This window comes from Hibiscus syriacus, unplaced genomic scaffold (assembly GCF_006381635.1).
Source record: "Hibiscus syriacus cultivar Baekdansim isolate YM2019G1 unplaced genomic scaffold, ASM638163v2 tig00109926_pilon, whole genome shotgun sequence".
Classification (NCBI taxonomy): Eukaryota; Viridiplantae; Streptophyta; class Magnoliopsida; order Malvales; family Malvaceae; genus Hibiscus; species Hibiscus syriacus.
In genome coordinates, this window is record NW_024062532.1 from 454,195 (window position 1) to 469,592 (window position 15,398).

At 36.6% G+C, this 15,398-nt stretch overlaps 3 protein-coding genes and 1 pseudogene across 3 annotated transcripts; 1 reads left to right on the top strand and 3 right to left on the bottom strand.

The window, feature by feature from the left end:
- The first annotated feature begins 1,789 nt into the window (after positions 1 to 1,789).
- Positions 1,790 to 5,022, top strand: LOC120210624 (GTPase-activating protein gyp7-like). Its single transcript, XM_039209326.1, has 5 exons — positions 1,790 to 2,083; positions 3,132 to 3,267; positions 3,358 to 3,407; positions 3,591 to 3,644; positions 3,768 to 5,022. Exons 1-5 carry the CDS (start codon positions 1,932 to 1,934, stop codon positions 5,011 to 5,013), a joined length of 1,638 nt encoding a protein of 545 aa, XP_039065257.1. The 5' UTR covers positions 1,790 to 1,931; the 3' UTR covers positions 5,014 to 5,022.
- Positions 5,023 to 5,545: 523 nt separating this feature from the next.
- LOC120210626 (cytochrome b5-like) lies at positions 5,546 to 6,814 on the bottom strand. The gene is made up of 4 exons (XM_039209328.1): positions 6,728 to 6,814; positions 6,537 to 6,635; positions 6,073 to 6,139; positions 5,546 to 5,989 (listed from the first exon to the last, which is right to left on the bottom strand). The coding sequence occupies exons 2-4, from the start codon at positions 6,621 to 6,623 to the stop codon at positions 5,736 to 5,738; spliced, it is 408 nt and encodes a 135-aa protein (XP_039065259.1). The 5' UTR covers positions 6,624 to 6,635; positions 6,728 to 6,814; the 3' UTR covers positions 5,546 to 5,735.
- A 2,667-nt stretch (positions 6,815 to 9,481) lies between these two features.
- On the bottom strand, positions 9,482 to 10,040 carry LOC120210733 (annotated as a pseudogene).
- Positions 10,041 to 11,322: 1,282 nt separating this feature from the next.
- Positions 11,323 to 12,490, bottom strand: LOC120210625. Its single transcript, XM_039209327.1, has 3 exons — positions 12,371 to 12,490; positions 11,780 to 11,945; positions 11,323 to 11,687 (listed from the first exon to the last, which is right to left on the bottom strand). Exons 1-3 carry the CDS (start codon positions 12,447 to 12,449, stop codon positions 11,453 to 11,455), a joined length of 480 nt encoding a protein of 159 aa, XP_039065258.1. The 5' UTR covers positions 12,450 to 12,490; the 3' UTR covers positions 11,323 to 11,452.
- Between the last annotated feature and the right edge of the window lie 2,908 nt (positions 12,491 to 15,398).

The following is a 15,398-nucleotide window of genomic DNA, read 5'->3' on the forward strand; positions in this document are numbered from 1 at the left end:
GTTTATTATTCGCATCACACAAACGGGATGGGAATATTTGAATACACAATTAAAACTTTAGTTAAAAACTTGGTTAGGTAAAACACTTCTAATTGTTGTCAAAATTTGACCCTTTCTCCTACTCATAAATAATTATTAACTAAAAAATTATTCACACATAATAATAACACTTTGGGTTCGGAACATAAAACTTTATGGTAGATATAAATTTATCAAATTTTAAAAGCTTTTCAATAAAAATATAAAATTATATTTAAATTATAAAAATGTATTTATTTAAAAAATATTGTATCAAACCAGTAAAATCTGGAAATATGAGCAAAAAAAATTAGGAAAAATATAATTGTCAGATAATTAATTTAGGATATATGTCATTTGTTACAATACACGAAGATATCATTATGCAAATATGACGAGTTTTATAACATATAACATAAATTAAAACTTACCATTTCAGCGAATGAAAATTGTATGAGACTCATCATATCTACATGATAAATTCTAATTATTTATTATTTTTACAATACTTATTACACGATAAATTTTAAATATATTATAACAAATGAATTAGGTTTCAAATTATTTTTTAATACTTATATTTCCTATAATCTTTTTAGCCTAAATTATATCATTGAATAAGTCTATATCTGACTACCCTCTCAATCCATTATTATCCTAAGTAATATTGCATAATAAAAACCATTATTCTAATTAGGTTTATTATACTCCTTTTTAATGCCTAAACTATACATAAAAAATGATTTGGAGCCTAAATAATTGGTTTGCTAATAATAGATATCTAAAGTTTTAAACGCTATATGTATAGACCGTAACGACGTTAAATTTAACCTTCATCCAACGCATATAAAATTTAAAAATTATTTTATTTTAAAAATTATTATTATAATTAAAACACTCCAAATTTTACATATTATGTTGTCAATCAACCATCGTCGGTCCGCGACTGTCACCATTGACACCATCAGAATCGTCTCTTCACCGTGATCAAAACACAGTCCCTCACTGACCGTGAAACTGCGCCGATCGTAGTGATACATGTCGCAAAGTTCATCGGTTTTGTAGTTTTTTTCGTTATTGTTTTTCAATGATTTCGATAACTACAATCGTTCGTAAGTAACACTGCCACCATTGTTGAGTTCTTTGTCTTGCTCCGAACAAAACTTAACGGGTTTATTTTTTTCTTTTTTTTAAAATAATATTTTTATTATTAAAAAATAAAAAATATAATGATAGGCAGATAAAAATTGAAAAAATACTGAAAGTATAACGGGAAAGATTAGACACTTATCAAATTATATTTTGAAGTATAATTTATATATTAAAAATAATATTAAGCGTTATTTATACAATTAATAAAACAAAGGGGAGGAAATTCTTTAAAAAAAAGGCTTCAAGAAGCAGAGCACTTTATTTTTTTATTTGTCGAATAAGTCTGGATCTGCAATATTTCTAATAAAGCTATAGGTTAGAGTCTAGAGAGAGACAAAGGGAAAAGACTGTTTGGGGGAAGGGAGAGAGAGAGACAAAAGTGAATGGCTAAAGCTGAAGAAGTGAGAGAAGGAAGAGCAGTTGGGTTTCAGTTGGGAGCGATCAGCTTTTGGGAAAGCAGCAGCAATTAAAGCAACAAACAAAACAGAAACCCTCCATTTAGAGATTACGATAAAGGAAAAGGGCAGGCAGCTGGACCATCATCACCCAACAATCACCGTACCGGAATCCTACATTTCGCCGGAGGAGGAGGACGCGGGTTTTCTTCGCTTGGAGCGATGCCGCCCTCTGCTACCGCCGTTGTCTTCGCTGCCGTTTTATATGCCTAGCGAAAAGAAAAGAAAAACTGGTTGATCAACGCTGAAGGGTAAAAATCTCCAAAAGCACCAGTGACGATACGGTAAAAATTCGAGTTCTAATAGATGAGACCTCTTAGACGAAGCCAGCTGACTTCCTCTTCTTCTCCGAACTCGACCTCATCGTCTTCGTCTTCTTCGTCGTCGTGGATTCATTTGCGTTCGGTTCTTTTTGTCGTTACTTCTTCTTCGCCGGCTTCCTGTTCTTCCTCTGATCGGTGAGTCCTCTTCCTCTTTTCCTACAATAGTTGCTCATTTCCTCTAATGTCTTGTTAGATATTTTTATTCAGATCCGATCTCCGGTCACGGATTTCCCCCCTTTGTTTCCTTGTTTGCTTAAATTTGGATTCTTCCTTCTCCATTTTAGGCATTAATTTTTGTTAATTAGGGTTTCTGCTTTTCCATTCTTAGATGTTTCGGCCTCTGTTGGTCCATTGTTTCCGTTTTTTATTCAAATTCTAATACTTATTTGCTGTATCTGTTTTGATATGGCGCTGTTTTCTTGTTATTGACTAAGCTTGCTTTTATATCTGCTTCAATTAGCTAGGATATATCATGTATTATCATGTTAATAGACTCATTAAAGTTTAAAGTTGCAATATTTGATTATTGTTAACACACACAATAAAATAAAACATGGATATTTGGGAGGACTTTATTATTATGATGTGAAATGAGATTTTTTCTCTCCCTTGGATGAAAAGAGTTTTCTTTTCTCCAGGAAGAATCCTGACTTCCGACTGTTAGGTTTTGTTTGACTGGATGAAGAAATGAAGAGATGAAAGTAGGTGTTACGATTCATATAACTGGAGCTGGTGTATTTATGTTCGGTATTTGAGGCTGTTTTGGATTGAAATCTGGTCATCAGAACTGACATTCTAGTTTTCTACCAGCAAGGTCCATAACAGACCCTCCTGCCCATTGCTTATCTCCTAAGCTAAATAGAATTGAAACATTAATTTTCTTGGTGGACCTTCATTTCTGTAAGGAAGTACTCTTTGCTCATGAGAGTTGTGCTAAGCTTGATGAGTGAAGAGTGGGCAGCCTAATAATGATTGCTGAAACAACCCAACATACCTTTGTGGCAAGCTTAATTATTACTGTTCTCCTTGAACCTCCCTTTATATATTGGTTCTCTTAACTGTTGCTTAGATACTCGAATTTTTGCTTACAGAAATTTGTTTTTGTCCTGTACAAATCACATGTTCTTGGCATATTTTCATTAGCTTCTCATCACCCGTTGAAAATTTAACCTTTCTTTTTCAGTGTTCGACTCAAATCACCCTGGTCTCGCCGCCGAAAGAAACGTGCCCTTTCACCACAGCAGTGGAGAGATTTCTTTACACCAGACGGTAGACTACGCGATGGTGGAGTGAAGTTCTTGAAGAAAGTTCGCAGTAGAGTGAGTTACTGCTGTGACTAACCAATTCATTTCCTCTTTGATTTGGTTTTTTGTAATTGGTTTGCTTAATCTTGTATGTTACTGATATAGGGTGTTGACCGAAGTATTAGGGCTGAGGTCTGGCCCTTCATCCTTGGAGTGTAAGCACACATAATCTTTGTTACAATTTTTTTATTGTGGTTGCTGCTGTTTCTGTTGTTGTTCTCTTACTCTTTCTCAAGCCATGGCATCATGAAACTCAGTGGAACATTTTAGCTACTCTTGAGCCATGGGTTTGGCAACTCATACCATGATGTTTTTTTTTTCCTTTTCCTCTGCGACAGCTATGATTTAAACAGTTCCAAAGAAGAAAGAAATGCCATTAGAACTCAGAAAAGGTACATTTCCCATTATCTTCCCCATATTTGTTACTTTGTTGTTCCTTTGAGCTATATAAGTTGATTGTTATTGAAAAGTACCTCTTTAGTTTATTCTTCTTTTTTGTCAATTTCTTGATTCAGGAAAGAATATGAAAAACTACGGAGAGATTGTCGGCGGCTCTTAAAACACAGCAGTGGAAGTTCTAAGTTAACTGAAATAGGCGGAACTTGTCAAAATGGAGACAGTGGAAGTCTTATCCGGGAGACAAATGCATCTAGCTCCGAAGATGTGGTTAGTGCTAGAGAATCTCTGTCTAGTGAGGAAAGGAGTCCAGATGCTGAATACTCAGATGAAGCATCCAGTACACTGTTGCAAGGAGATGACAGTTCAAGAAGAATAACAAATGCTGATGTGTCAGCACTAAACAGTGAGTCATCAGACTCTGACTCCTCAGAAGACCCCGAAGTGATTCAGGGTTCCCCCTCTTTGTACAGCAGGGAGGGTAATGATCCTAACATGTCTTCTAAAAGGAATGTTTCTTCCTCAAGCACTGAAGGGTTATCTGAACTACGTGCTGCTGAAGATTTTTCCACCTGGAAACGCATCATTCGTGTGGATGCCGTTCGTGCCAATGCTGAATGGATGCCATACTATGCTTGTCAAGTTGCCATATCAGAAGGGAGGGCACGTCGTTCAGCTGAGGCTGTTGGGTTAAAGGATTATGATCACCTGGAGCCCTACAGAATTTTCCATGCTGCGCGTTTGGTTGCTATCCTTGAAGCTTATGCGGTTTATGACCCTGAAATTGGCTACTGCCAGGGAATGAGTGATCTCCTTTCTCCAATAATTTCTGTCATCCCCGAGGATTATGAGGCATTCTGGTGTTTTGTAGGCTTCATGAAGAAAGCTCGACATAATTTTAGGCTGGATGAGGTGGGAATCAGAAGGCAACTTAATATTGTTTCCAAGATAATCAAATGCAAGAACTCTCACCTCTACAGGCATTTGGAGAAGCTCCAGGCTGAGGATTGCTTTTTTGTTTATAGGATGGTGGTGGTACTATTTAGAAGGGAATTGACATTTGAACAGACAATTTGCCTTTGGGAGGTCATGTGGGCAGATCAGGCAGCCATTAGAGCTGGGATAGGGAAGTCGGCCTGGAGCAAAATAAGACAGAGGGCACCCCCTACAGATGATTTATTGCTTTATGCGATTGCAGCATTAGTGTTGCAGAGGAGGAAATTGATCATAGAGAAGTACAGCAGCATGGACGAGATTTTAAGGGAGTGCAATAGTATGTCGGGACAACTGGACGTATGGAAACTCCTAAGTGATGCTCATGACTTGGTTGTGAATCTTCATGACAAGATAGAGTCATCCTTTTGATCATCGCCATATTTGTCTCGTTCTTGAATCTGGGTTCTTTGAATATTCATGTCTCCCTTGTGATGCACAACTTAAAATGTTGTGTGTGCTTATCTTGTCATGGCTAAGGATGCAGTGACAATAATTGAGAAAATGCTTATTTATTTAGTCTATAAATATGCAGTCCACTATTCCCCATTGCAAGAGAATGTTTCATGAAGTCTACCTCTAATGTCTTTTAACTCTTTTTAGCCTCCTTGCATGGAATAGTTTTGAAAACATCAAAACAAGACATTTCTCCGTGGCAATCGAGAAGGGATGGGACTAAGTGATCTTTGAGGGGATGCTTTCTCCGTCATTAATAGATTGAGAAATCCACAACAGGACATTTCGGTTGATTGGATTCATGCACGAGGTGCGCACGGCACTCGCTAGATCCCCAACCTTCAAAGTTCATGACATGAATAGGGAGGAAACCGGATTGCTCATTCACTCTCATTGGGCTTTATCGAGAACCAATCCTCTGGTTTTTTTCATGATGAACCAGAGTGTATTAAAAACAATGTAATATTGGATGCCTTGGTATTTGAGTTTAACTTCAAAAGAAGGGTTCAAAACATTCATAATCTTTGGACAAAGAACATGTGATGAACCCAGAATTGGGTTGAACACTAAAAAGGAAAATAAACAACACATGAGAGTTTTAAAGTAAAAAGATGAAAGTAGCAATTCCTTCCTAGTTCCTAGTCCTTTTTAGTGTATTGGCGAACTGTAACAGCCAAGCCGAGGATGAGGAGGGGCACTAGAAATTGAAGGATCTTAATGACAAATTCAGAGGCCTTGGCGTTGGGGTTGTAAGGGGTTTGCTGTGGGGGAATGTAGGTGCGCTTGTTGGGGACGGTGCTTGAATCAATCTCCCCTATGTAGTACTTTTCCATCATGTCTCGTGCATCATCACTGTGCCCTATATCTTCAAAATCATTTGTGCCATCCTTCCCTGTTACAACACCCCAATACCCATCATTATTTTCCCCCACACCAGATTATGGCTTAACTGAATAAATTTAATCAAAAGATTACCAGTGGCTGAAAGCAAGACTTCACCGCCTCCTGGATGTTCATCCATGAATGGAGTTACATCATACACCTATTACAGGGAAATCTCAATTATATATACTATGGCAAGCAAGCATAATCTAAGAGTTGCAGAAACAACACCAATCAAGCGATCTCAATGACAAAAGAATATCATAGCCCGAGTTCAAACACTAATAGGTGTATGAACATTCATTTTCAAACATAGCCCGAGTTCAATCACTAATAGGTGTATGAACATTCATTTTCAAATGGTTGAGAGTATTTAAACAATCCCCATTTGTCAGGAAAAAGTTGCAGAGACAAAGCTGATTAATCACTCATTCCCACACAAAATCACACTTTTGGCTTTGGAAACTTGCAATTGAAAGATGACCAGAAGCACTCAACAATCAATAATCAAACAAAAACAGTCAAACCATCCGGATCAAATAAAAGAAAGATCAGACCTTCCCAGAAATGATGAGCCAGCAATCTTTGATCTTGTTGTGCTTTGCAACCTCTTCAAAACTGTGCATCTTTGCATCTGGAGCCATTTTGCCTCGCCGCTGCCAATCAAACAAAACACCAAAACTTTTATAACCCCACCAACAACAATCCCAATCCAAAAAATCTTTAAGTTCATGGTGCATAGAAATACCAGAAATAAAGCTATCAACCCTAATCCCTCGCAAGTAAACAAGAGGAGCCTGCAAAATCAAAAAAGGCCTTCAAATGAATATATAGTTGAAAGTCTTGAGGTAATAAACAAACAGAGGAATCTCATTGACCGAGGGGACTTGGGGGAGTTCTTCTTGATAAACTCGTCCTTGTCTTTTTCTCATTTGTTTATCTTTGAATTTAATTGTGTAAATTATAAAAATACTCGCATATTTTTGTACAATTTTACTTACTAAATTTAAAAAAATTATATTCGATCCCTTACGTTATTATTTTATTAAATTCTAATAAATGAGACACTTAATGTTGTTAATTTAATAACTTTACATTTAATTTTTATTTAAATCTCTTAACTTTTAGGGTGAAATATACAAATAGTCCCTTGACTATTAGGATATTAAGTCATTCGACTATTAAAAGTTATAGAATGATCATCTAACTATAAAATGTTTCTTTGTTAAGTCTTTCAACTATTAAAAGTTACAAAAAATAATCACTCGACTATTCATTATGTTCCAAACTCATCATTTTCTGTGAAAAAATTGACGGTTGTCTAATCTGGACGTTAACATAATGACTAAGATATAATAGTCATTTGAGATTATGAGATTATATTTCATCGTATCAGAGTCAGTAGTTAACGTTCAACTCTGAATACCGTCAAATTTTTAACAGAGAAAGACGAGTTTAGAACATAATGAATAGTTTGGTGACCATTTTGTAACTTTTAATAGACGAGGAGCTCAACAAAGAAACGATCTATAATTAAAGGATCATTTTGTAACTTTTAATAATTAATGGACTTAATAAAATAATATGCTACAGTCAAGGAACCATGCGTGTACTTTACCCTAACTTTTAACTGTTAGTAATAAGAGTTTTGGTGAAGTTAAAATGAAGTTATTTATAGAATTACATTGAAACAAATACTTATCTCACGTTACAAAAGTGATAATATATATATAAATTCAAGACTTAACCTCTAATAAAAAACACTAATTAAATTTACTTTAGATTAGATGACGTAATCAAGATGATATTTATTTGTTATTATGCTCATCTTCCAAAGCTTGGACCCCTCAAGTTAGATTTGAATACGCGATTTGCAGTAAGAGATATTTTCTTACGACGTTCAACTCTTATTTGTGATTGTTGATGGTCTTTCAATAGTTTGATTTCATGTTGTTAGGGGTGAGCAATATTCAATCAAACTCAAATAATCGATTTTTTTTTCAATTCAACTTGAAAAAACTCGATTTGAATGGACTTTAAGTTAAATTTCATAAACTCGAAAAGGTTTTAAATTCGAGTCGTGTTATAAAAATATAAATAATTCTTAATTATTTAATATTAAATGCTCATGTCCTTGACATTGTTGATGCCCGAACCCAAATTTCATGGGTGCTTCGCCTTGATACCTTAAGTCCAAATCCGACCTCTGTTTTGTCGAAACTTGTTTCAAAGTCCGCGAATTGGAGATTAAAAGCGAGGAAGCCGAAAAAATTGAATCGATATTCATGAATTTTGGGACATATTCTGGTGAAACAACCAGCAAATTTAGACTCAAGAGGTCGAGACAAACCGACCAATAAAATTTGATTTAGTGGTTAGGCTTCTTCCCATGCTACATCACACATTTAATTAGAAAAATAAATTTATTAAATTAAATTGATAGAATATACGAGTAACGAGAATCAAATGCAAAACCGTACAAATTTTTTTTTGTCACCATGTCAATATTTTTCATTAGTGGCTTTATTGAAATTATTTTAATAGATAAGTAGTGATCTATTGATAAAATTCATTATTCGATGGTCAAAATAAACCACTTTATGATTTAGTAGCTATACATGTAATTTACCCAATAAATAATGCCTTTGTTTTTCAACGTTGACGGTACCAAAAATGTTCCAATTCCATATCGGTTGCTATATTTTAAAGTATCTCACTTTAAAACACACCAAACCAAGGACTTCAACAACGGCTGATTTTTTTTTATATAAACACGGAATTCAATCAACTAATCTAGATCAAGTACTGTAGAGGTGAGGATAACTCTTTCAACCTAATTTGCTCTATTCACAATCATCATGATTCGAACTCCTGACATTAATTAAAGGATTTAGTGACTCATCCCACTAGACCAACTGGTTGTTGATATCTGAATTTGATTTGATTTATATTAATGATGATATAAATTAATATAAAATTAAGGAAAATAGGGAAGTTGATTTGATTAAGAGTAAAAAATATATCTATATTTTATAATTAAAAGTAGAAAAATTAATTTTAATATTTCTCTACTAAATAAATATTTTTATAATAATGTAATTATCCTTGTAATATATACTACCAACGAGGATCGGTTCAAGTGGTAAGTAGTTTAATATTATTTAATCAAGTCTCGAGTTCGAAATTTTGTGTAGGCAGAAAATCCTCGTTGAGAAACACACCTACTAGAACCATGTATATATTACCAATAACTAAGAAATACAGACATACATCAAAACAAAACTATTCCTGCCTAGATTAAAAGGTATGTTACATTAGAGCAGCTACATATGTATGTCTCAAATGTTGCATTTGACCAATCTGAAGACAGCTTGTGTATCGGATATTGTACGGGTGAGAAATCCGTGGCGCATTTCGAACTGTACTACATTCGATATTTTGTTAAATGTAGCTAACAAACCCTCTGCAATCTACCCCTGTATGTATGTCCTCCGAACAACGTCTATGGCGATGCGAAGAAGTTCATGCAGATCGGAGGACGGACCTTAAGCAGAGCAAGAATAGATGACGGAAGAAGCCACAAACCGTTTCCGCAGATCAAGCCGGACGCGACGGCGGGAACCATCAAACCAGCCTTCTTGCCATTGAGCCTGTGCCATGCGAACACGACCAAACTCCCCACACACACGTCGATGGCAAAGTATGCACCTACAAGGAAAGGCACGGCCATTACCATTGGAAGTGGAACGAATTTTCCAATGTGTTTGGGATTAAAATCTCTCAACAAGTTGGTTGCTATGGCAAAGGCAAAGAACCCATAGCAGAGCTGCAAACAGTGGTGGGGTAGTGCCGAAGAGCCTTCAACACACACCTAGAATCGCCATGTTTCGATAGATTAGAGCATATGGAGCTTTGTATTCACCATCAGGGTTCCCCACATCGAAAGCCATGTAGAAAAGAAAGAATGTAAGAGGAGCAACAACAAAGCCAATGGCAGTTCCGATTGCCTGGCTGACGAGCATGGATCTTGGAGCATAATCACACGCATTTAAACTTGACATTCCATCAATTAAAGAACAAATGAATTAACTGCAATGAGGCACTTTTGTAAACCCTTGAAGCTTAGGGTCAACACGACCTGAACATGGTGACTGTTTCTTTGGAAGGTCTATAATGACCTTGTATGTGTCACTTTGGAGATGGGGATATGAATCCAACATTGGAAAGGAAAAAGAGAGATCATGAAATTTATAAATGACGGAACTGCACATCCTGTAATGAACCCATGACAAATGATATCGGAGTGATTTTTTAATTGTCTGGCTTCACATGGAGTGCTACAGTAGGTGAGGTAGGCATGATGGATACCTGTGACGAGGGCGTCACGCCTTGGAGAGGTGCTACATGAATCCCACATCAAAAATGAAAAAATGGAGGTCCTGGAGGATGTCTTTTGGGAGCATGGTAATGACCCATGACATATGATCCTGCATGATTCAGTTACAGCTTCGACTCGAGATTGGTTTAATCGAGTACATGAGTCTTATATAGATAGTTGAAGAAAACGGTTGAACTTATGAGTCTTTTCAAGGCTAAATCTACGAGATAATGTGTTGGAATTATTTATTTCACGAGATAACGTTCTCCCAAGATTAATTGCTAAACTAAGGCGAATTGCACAGTGTTGGTCGTAGTTCGCCATGCCTTCCGGGCGACCTACGACGTGGCAGCTTATGCACAACCCAACCCATAGGTCACCATGCACTCCCAGCGACCTCCTAGGTCGCCATGCATTCCGGGCGACCAAGGAGGTCGCCATGCACGCCCGGTGACCTTGTCTCCTTGCATGGCCATGTGATATTTCTGCATGTCCCGCTCTATGGATGCAACGCATGCATGAGGGAGTAGAGGGTTAAAGCTTGGTCGTCGGGCAGGAATCTCCCAGCTATGACATGTAGGGCGTGCAAGGGTTAAAAGCTTGGTCGCCGGGCATGCATGGCAACCTCCTTGATCGCCCGGAGTGCATGGCGACCTAGGAGGTCGCTGGGAGTGCATGGCGACCTATGGGTTGGGTTGTGCATGTCCCATGCACACGATCATTCCCTCGTCGAAAGCTGCCACATCGTAGGTCGCCCGGAAGGCATGGCGACCTACGGCCAACACTGTGCAATTCGCCCTACTTCAACAATTAATCTTGGGAAAACGTTATCTCGTGAAATAAATAATTCCAACACATTATCTCGTAGATTTAACCGTCTTTTCAAGTAGTAAAAAGATTGGTTTAACATTCCACAATGAATTGAAGATGCTAAAGAAGAGAAACCGATATAGATCAACGTGAACTGAAAAGAAACATACCAATAGCATTATTTACCATATTCATATCATGGTTTATTCATCATACAACTAAAACGTACATATACAACAATATCACATTATAACCCCAAACCGTTTGACCTTCCGAGATTAGTGTTCACAGCACCCTACCACGTTTGGCACCATCAGATGCAGCTTCAAGATCCCCCAAGAAAAACAGGATCTTGTCCAGAATCCCTCGACACGGTTCCTCGACGTTTACCTCTTGTCCCGATGTGCTCGACTCGCAGTCTTCCGCCCCTTTCCTCTTCAACCTCGAACCCAGATACCGTTGGATTTTGCCTTGATGTACAAGAAAGTAATCCCCACCTTCTCTGATTATCTTCAGCCCCCTACCAACATGTTTCAACCACAACACAATCATCACTGTTCGAATTGCGATAGCTATGTAAATCGATCAAAGGGGTTGTGTTGTGTAACTTACAATCCGACCCGATCACATCGGTCTTGTGTTTCGTAAACATCTTTCCATGATGTGGAATGCATAGGATCAGGGGCATAGAATGCAGCTTGATCGACTCCCCATCTGTCTTTGAACAGGTTAGACCATAGTAAGTTATCCGAACCCAACGCTTTCCATTTCCTGCAAACTTTTCAATTCCAAATTGCAAAGGCTTAAGTACCACACGATGTAACCCTATTTAATTTCATAATGAGAATGTAAACAAGAAAACTCGTCCATTGATCACACAATTCTGGAATTATTAAGTGCAGAATTCAAGAAATGCAGCTCAATTCTATTTAGACACTAAAAAGGGCAATTAAGGGGGAGGAATTGGGGAAATTAAGCAGAGATCTCATCTTAATTTGATCTAAAAACATAAAGACTTGGTTTAGGCGGTAAGCAGTTTGATATCAGCTAAGCATAGAATTCGAGTCATGCAGAAAATTCCCACTGAATTGAGCTCACCGTCAAAATCAGGTGTATGATCCGAGAGGACAACTAAAAACAAGAAGAGAAAAGCAAACTAAACCCACAAAAGAAGAGAAATAAAGGCTTTGGGGGATGGCTAACCTTGAAGAGCAGAGGCAAGGTTGTGATGATCCAAGAAACAGAAAATCTTGAGGCATATGTCGCAAGGCAATTTCTCCATTTGTTGAGTTTTTTTTTTATCAGATGAAAAAGATGTAATTTTGAAAGCAATCCTCTTTACTTAATTGAAGGGACAAGAGAGAGAGAGAAGCTGTCTGTTTTTATGTGGGAATTGAACTCTCTGGAGTTTTAAGAGGAAGAGGTACTCGCTTCCACAGTGATGCCACGTTAAATAGTGGGGCCCACCTGCTTTGTAAGATGGCGAGTTGGCTCACAGAGGAAGAGGCCGAGTTTTAAAAGGTATTTTTTAAAACTATTGGAAATTATAAATTGGTCTTTTAATTATAAGCCATTGTTTTATTAATTCACTGACTATTAAAAATAACAAAATGATCATCTGACTATTCATACATTCTAAACTCGTCATTTTCTTTTAAAAACTTGATTGTAGTTTGAGTTAGACGTTAAGCTGTTGATTGAGATATGATAAAATATGATCCGAAATCTCAAAAGACTGTCATATCCCAGTCAGCATCTTAACATCCAACTCAAACGATCACTAAGCTCTTAACAAAAAATGACGAATTTAAAACATATGAATAGTTAGGGAATCATTTTAAAATTTTTAATAGTTGACATGTATTCATCGATTATTAAAAAAATAGATCAAGGAATAAATAATAAGTTATATTTTATAAATTACTTGGTTTACCCGGTTCAGCAGTTGAGGTGAAGGAAGCATGTGCAGGCATATGGATGAGATGTGATTCATGGAGGAGAGTCGGGAGACCAGCCTCGATGAGATCTCATCTTACTGGAGTAAGAAAGAGAAAATGGTTGTAAAATGGGCTAATGTCTTTCTATATATTTGAATATGTAGATCGAAATATCCTCCGATACACTTAGAAAACTTAAAGATGTATATTTCTAGATATTTAAAATTACGATCTATATTTGATCCGAAAAAATCGAATATTTGAGGTCCAAAAACAGAGATACACTTCGCTGTGCTTTACCTAACTAGATGTATAAATTCCCTGAGTGGCAGCCCATATTGTAAGGGCTCTGCTTGTAATGCCCCCAAGAGCCCCAGTTGCATAAATCCAATGATGCAATATTTGAGGGCACCAATATTTCCATTATGTCCTTAGTGATGCTACTATTGGCTTGAAATGCAAATGAGGCATGTTACAATCTGATGTAATTAGCTGACTCTACTCCCATATGTAATGGGGTAAGGGGGAGGTAGGGTAGTAGGCTGCCCCCAACATCAGATTGAGAGCAGTTTCCGTAAAAGACCTCCGTTATGAATTGTCCTCACTGGAACTCGATCCCACGACCGCAAGATTAGACGAGCAATTCCACAAACTCTTAAGACATTTGTAATCTTATTTATAAAATACCATTGCTTTTACACACAAACTATTTCTTTTGCCGGTTATGAGCACAATTTTCTTTTCAAATGAAATCCTCTTCGAGAGATTATTATATTTAAGTAAACCAATACTTCAACAACTGACCAATCAAAAACACACAACCAATTCCCAAATATACATTACCATTTGATCACGTCCGTTTTTGTCCGGGGTTTTATTTATTATTATTTTGTTTGTAGGTTACAAAAACCCAAACCAAATGGCCTAAACTACACCAAACTCTAACTTTTGTAACCTAGTCTAACCCTAGCCTACCGCCACCTCTGTTCATCATTACCTACAGTGGTTGTCCCTTGTTCCCATATATAATGGGGTAAGGGGGAAGTAAGATAGTAAGCTGCCCCCAACACTAGGTTGAGTTGCAGCTTCCATAGGAGACCTCCAAATTATGAAATACCCTCCATGGGACTCGATCCCACAACCTCAAGATTAAGAACCTCGTGCTCTACCAACTGAGTTGGATGGTCATTTCCATCATTACCTACAGTAAAAAAGCAAAAAATTTATCACCATAAAAGAAGAAGAGAACGATTCGAACAAGGGGAAAGAATCGGGGGGAATCCGATGAAAAAAAGAGTGGAGAAAAGCATAAGCGAAAAAAGGGAGAGAACTTATCTCCATCGTTTTTTCTCTGGAGAATAAAAAAACAAAGAGATCTTCTCAGATATAAGACTCTAGGGACCCTTTTTGAATTAACGTAGTCCGAATTATTAATCAAGGCGAAGAGACCCTTTTTGGGTTAGATATGTATTCAACTTACTTAATTCAAAAGTGAATAGCGACTTCAAATTTTTAAATTAAAACAAATCCAAATTTAGCAAAATAAAATTATAATTATTTTTAAAATTAATTTATTCATAAAAAAAATGGTTATGACAAATGTGATTATAAAGTAGTCCGTGCTAAAAGGGAAAAAATTTAGTCCCTTGGAAAAAAAGATAATTTGTATATTTGATTACAGCTGTCGGATAATGAACTTTTTAATTCCAATGCCATTCACTAACTACTTTATTTCCAAACTATCAAGATAGATTTGTATATGTCGAAGAGGTTGTTAGTCATATGAATAAACATGTGACTTTGGACCATTTTCCCCCTTTTTTAGCTTATTTTTGGTTGTAACATTGGCATCAGCATCTGTATGAATAATTGTGGTTCTCTAATTTATATCAACAGATTTCTTTTTAAGATTGGCATCAGCACCTCAAAGTAAAGATAGTTTATAGATCGCAATGGCGGATCCGCAATGTACTTAGAGTGAGCATGTGTCCACTCGTATAAAAATTGTGTTGATAATATATATATATATATATATATATATATATATATATATCTATCCTAAAAAATATTTTTGAATATATCATTCTTATTAAGCTCCTTTAAAAGCTAGCTAGCAAATGATGTTTGACCTTTGGCAGCTTCTTGGTACAAGCTGATAGATATATAAAGGATTTAACTATGATCACAGAATATGTTGACGATGCCGATTACTTAGAGAACCTTGAAAATGATGATGGAGATAGCATGATGACCCTGCTTCATGCATCATATCCTTCAAAAAAGGCTTGGTATTT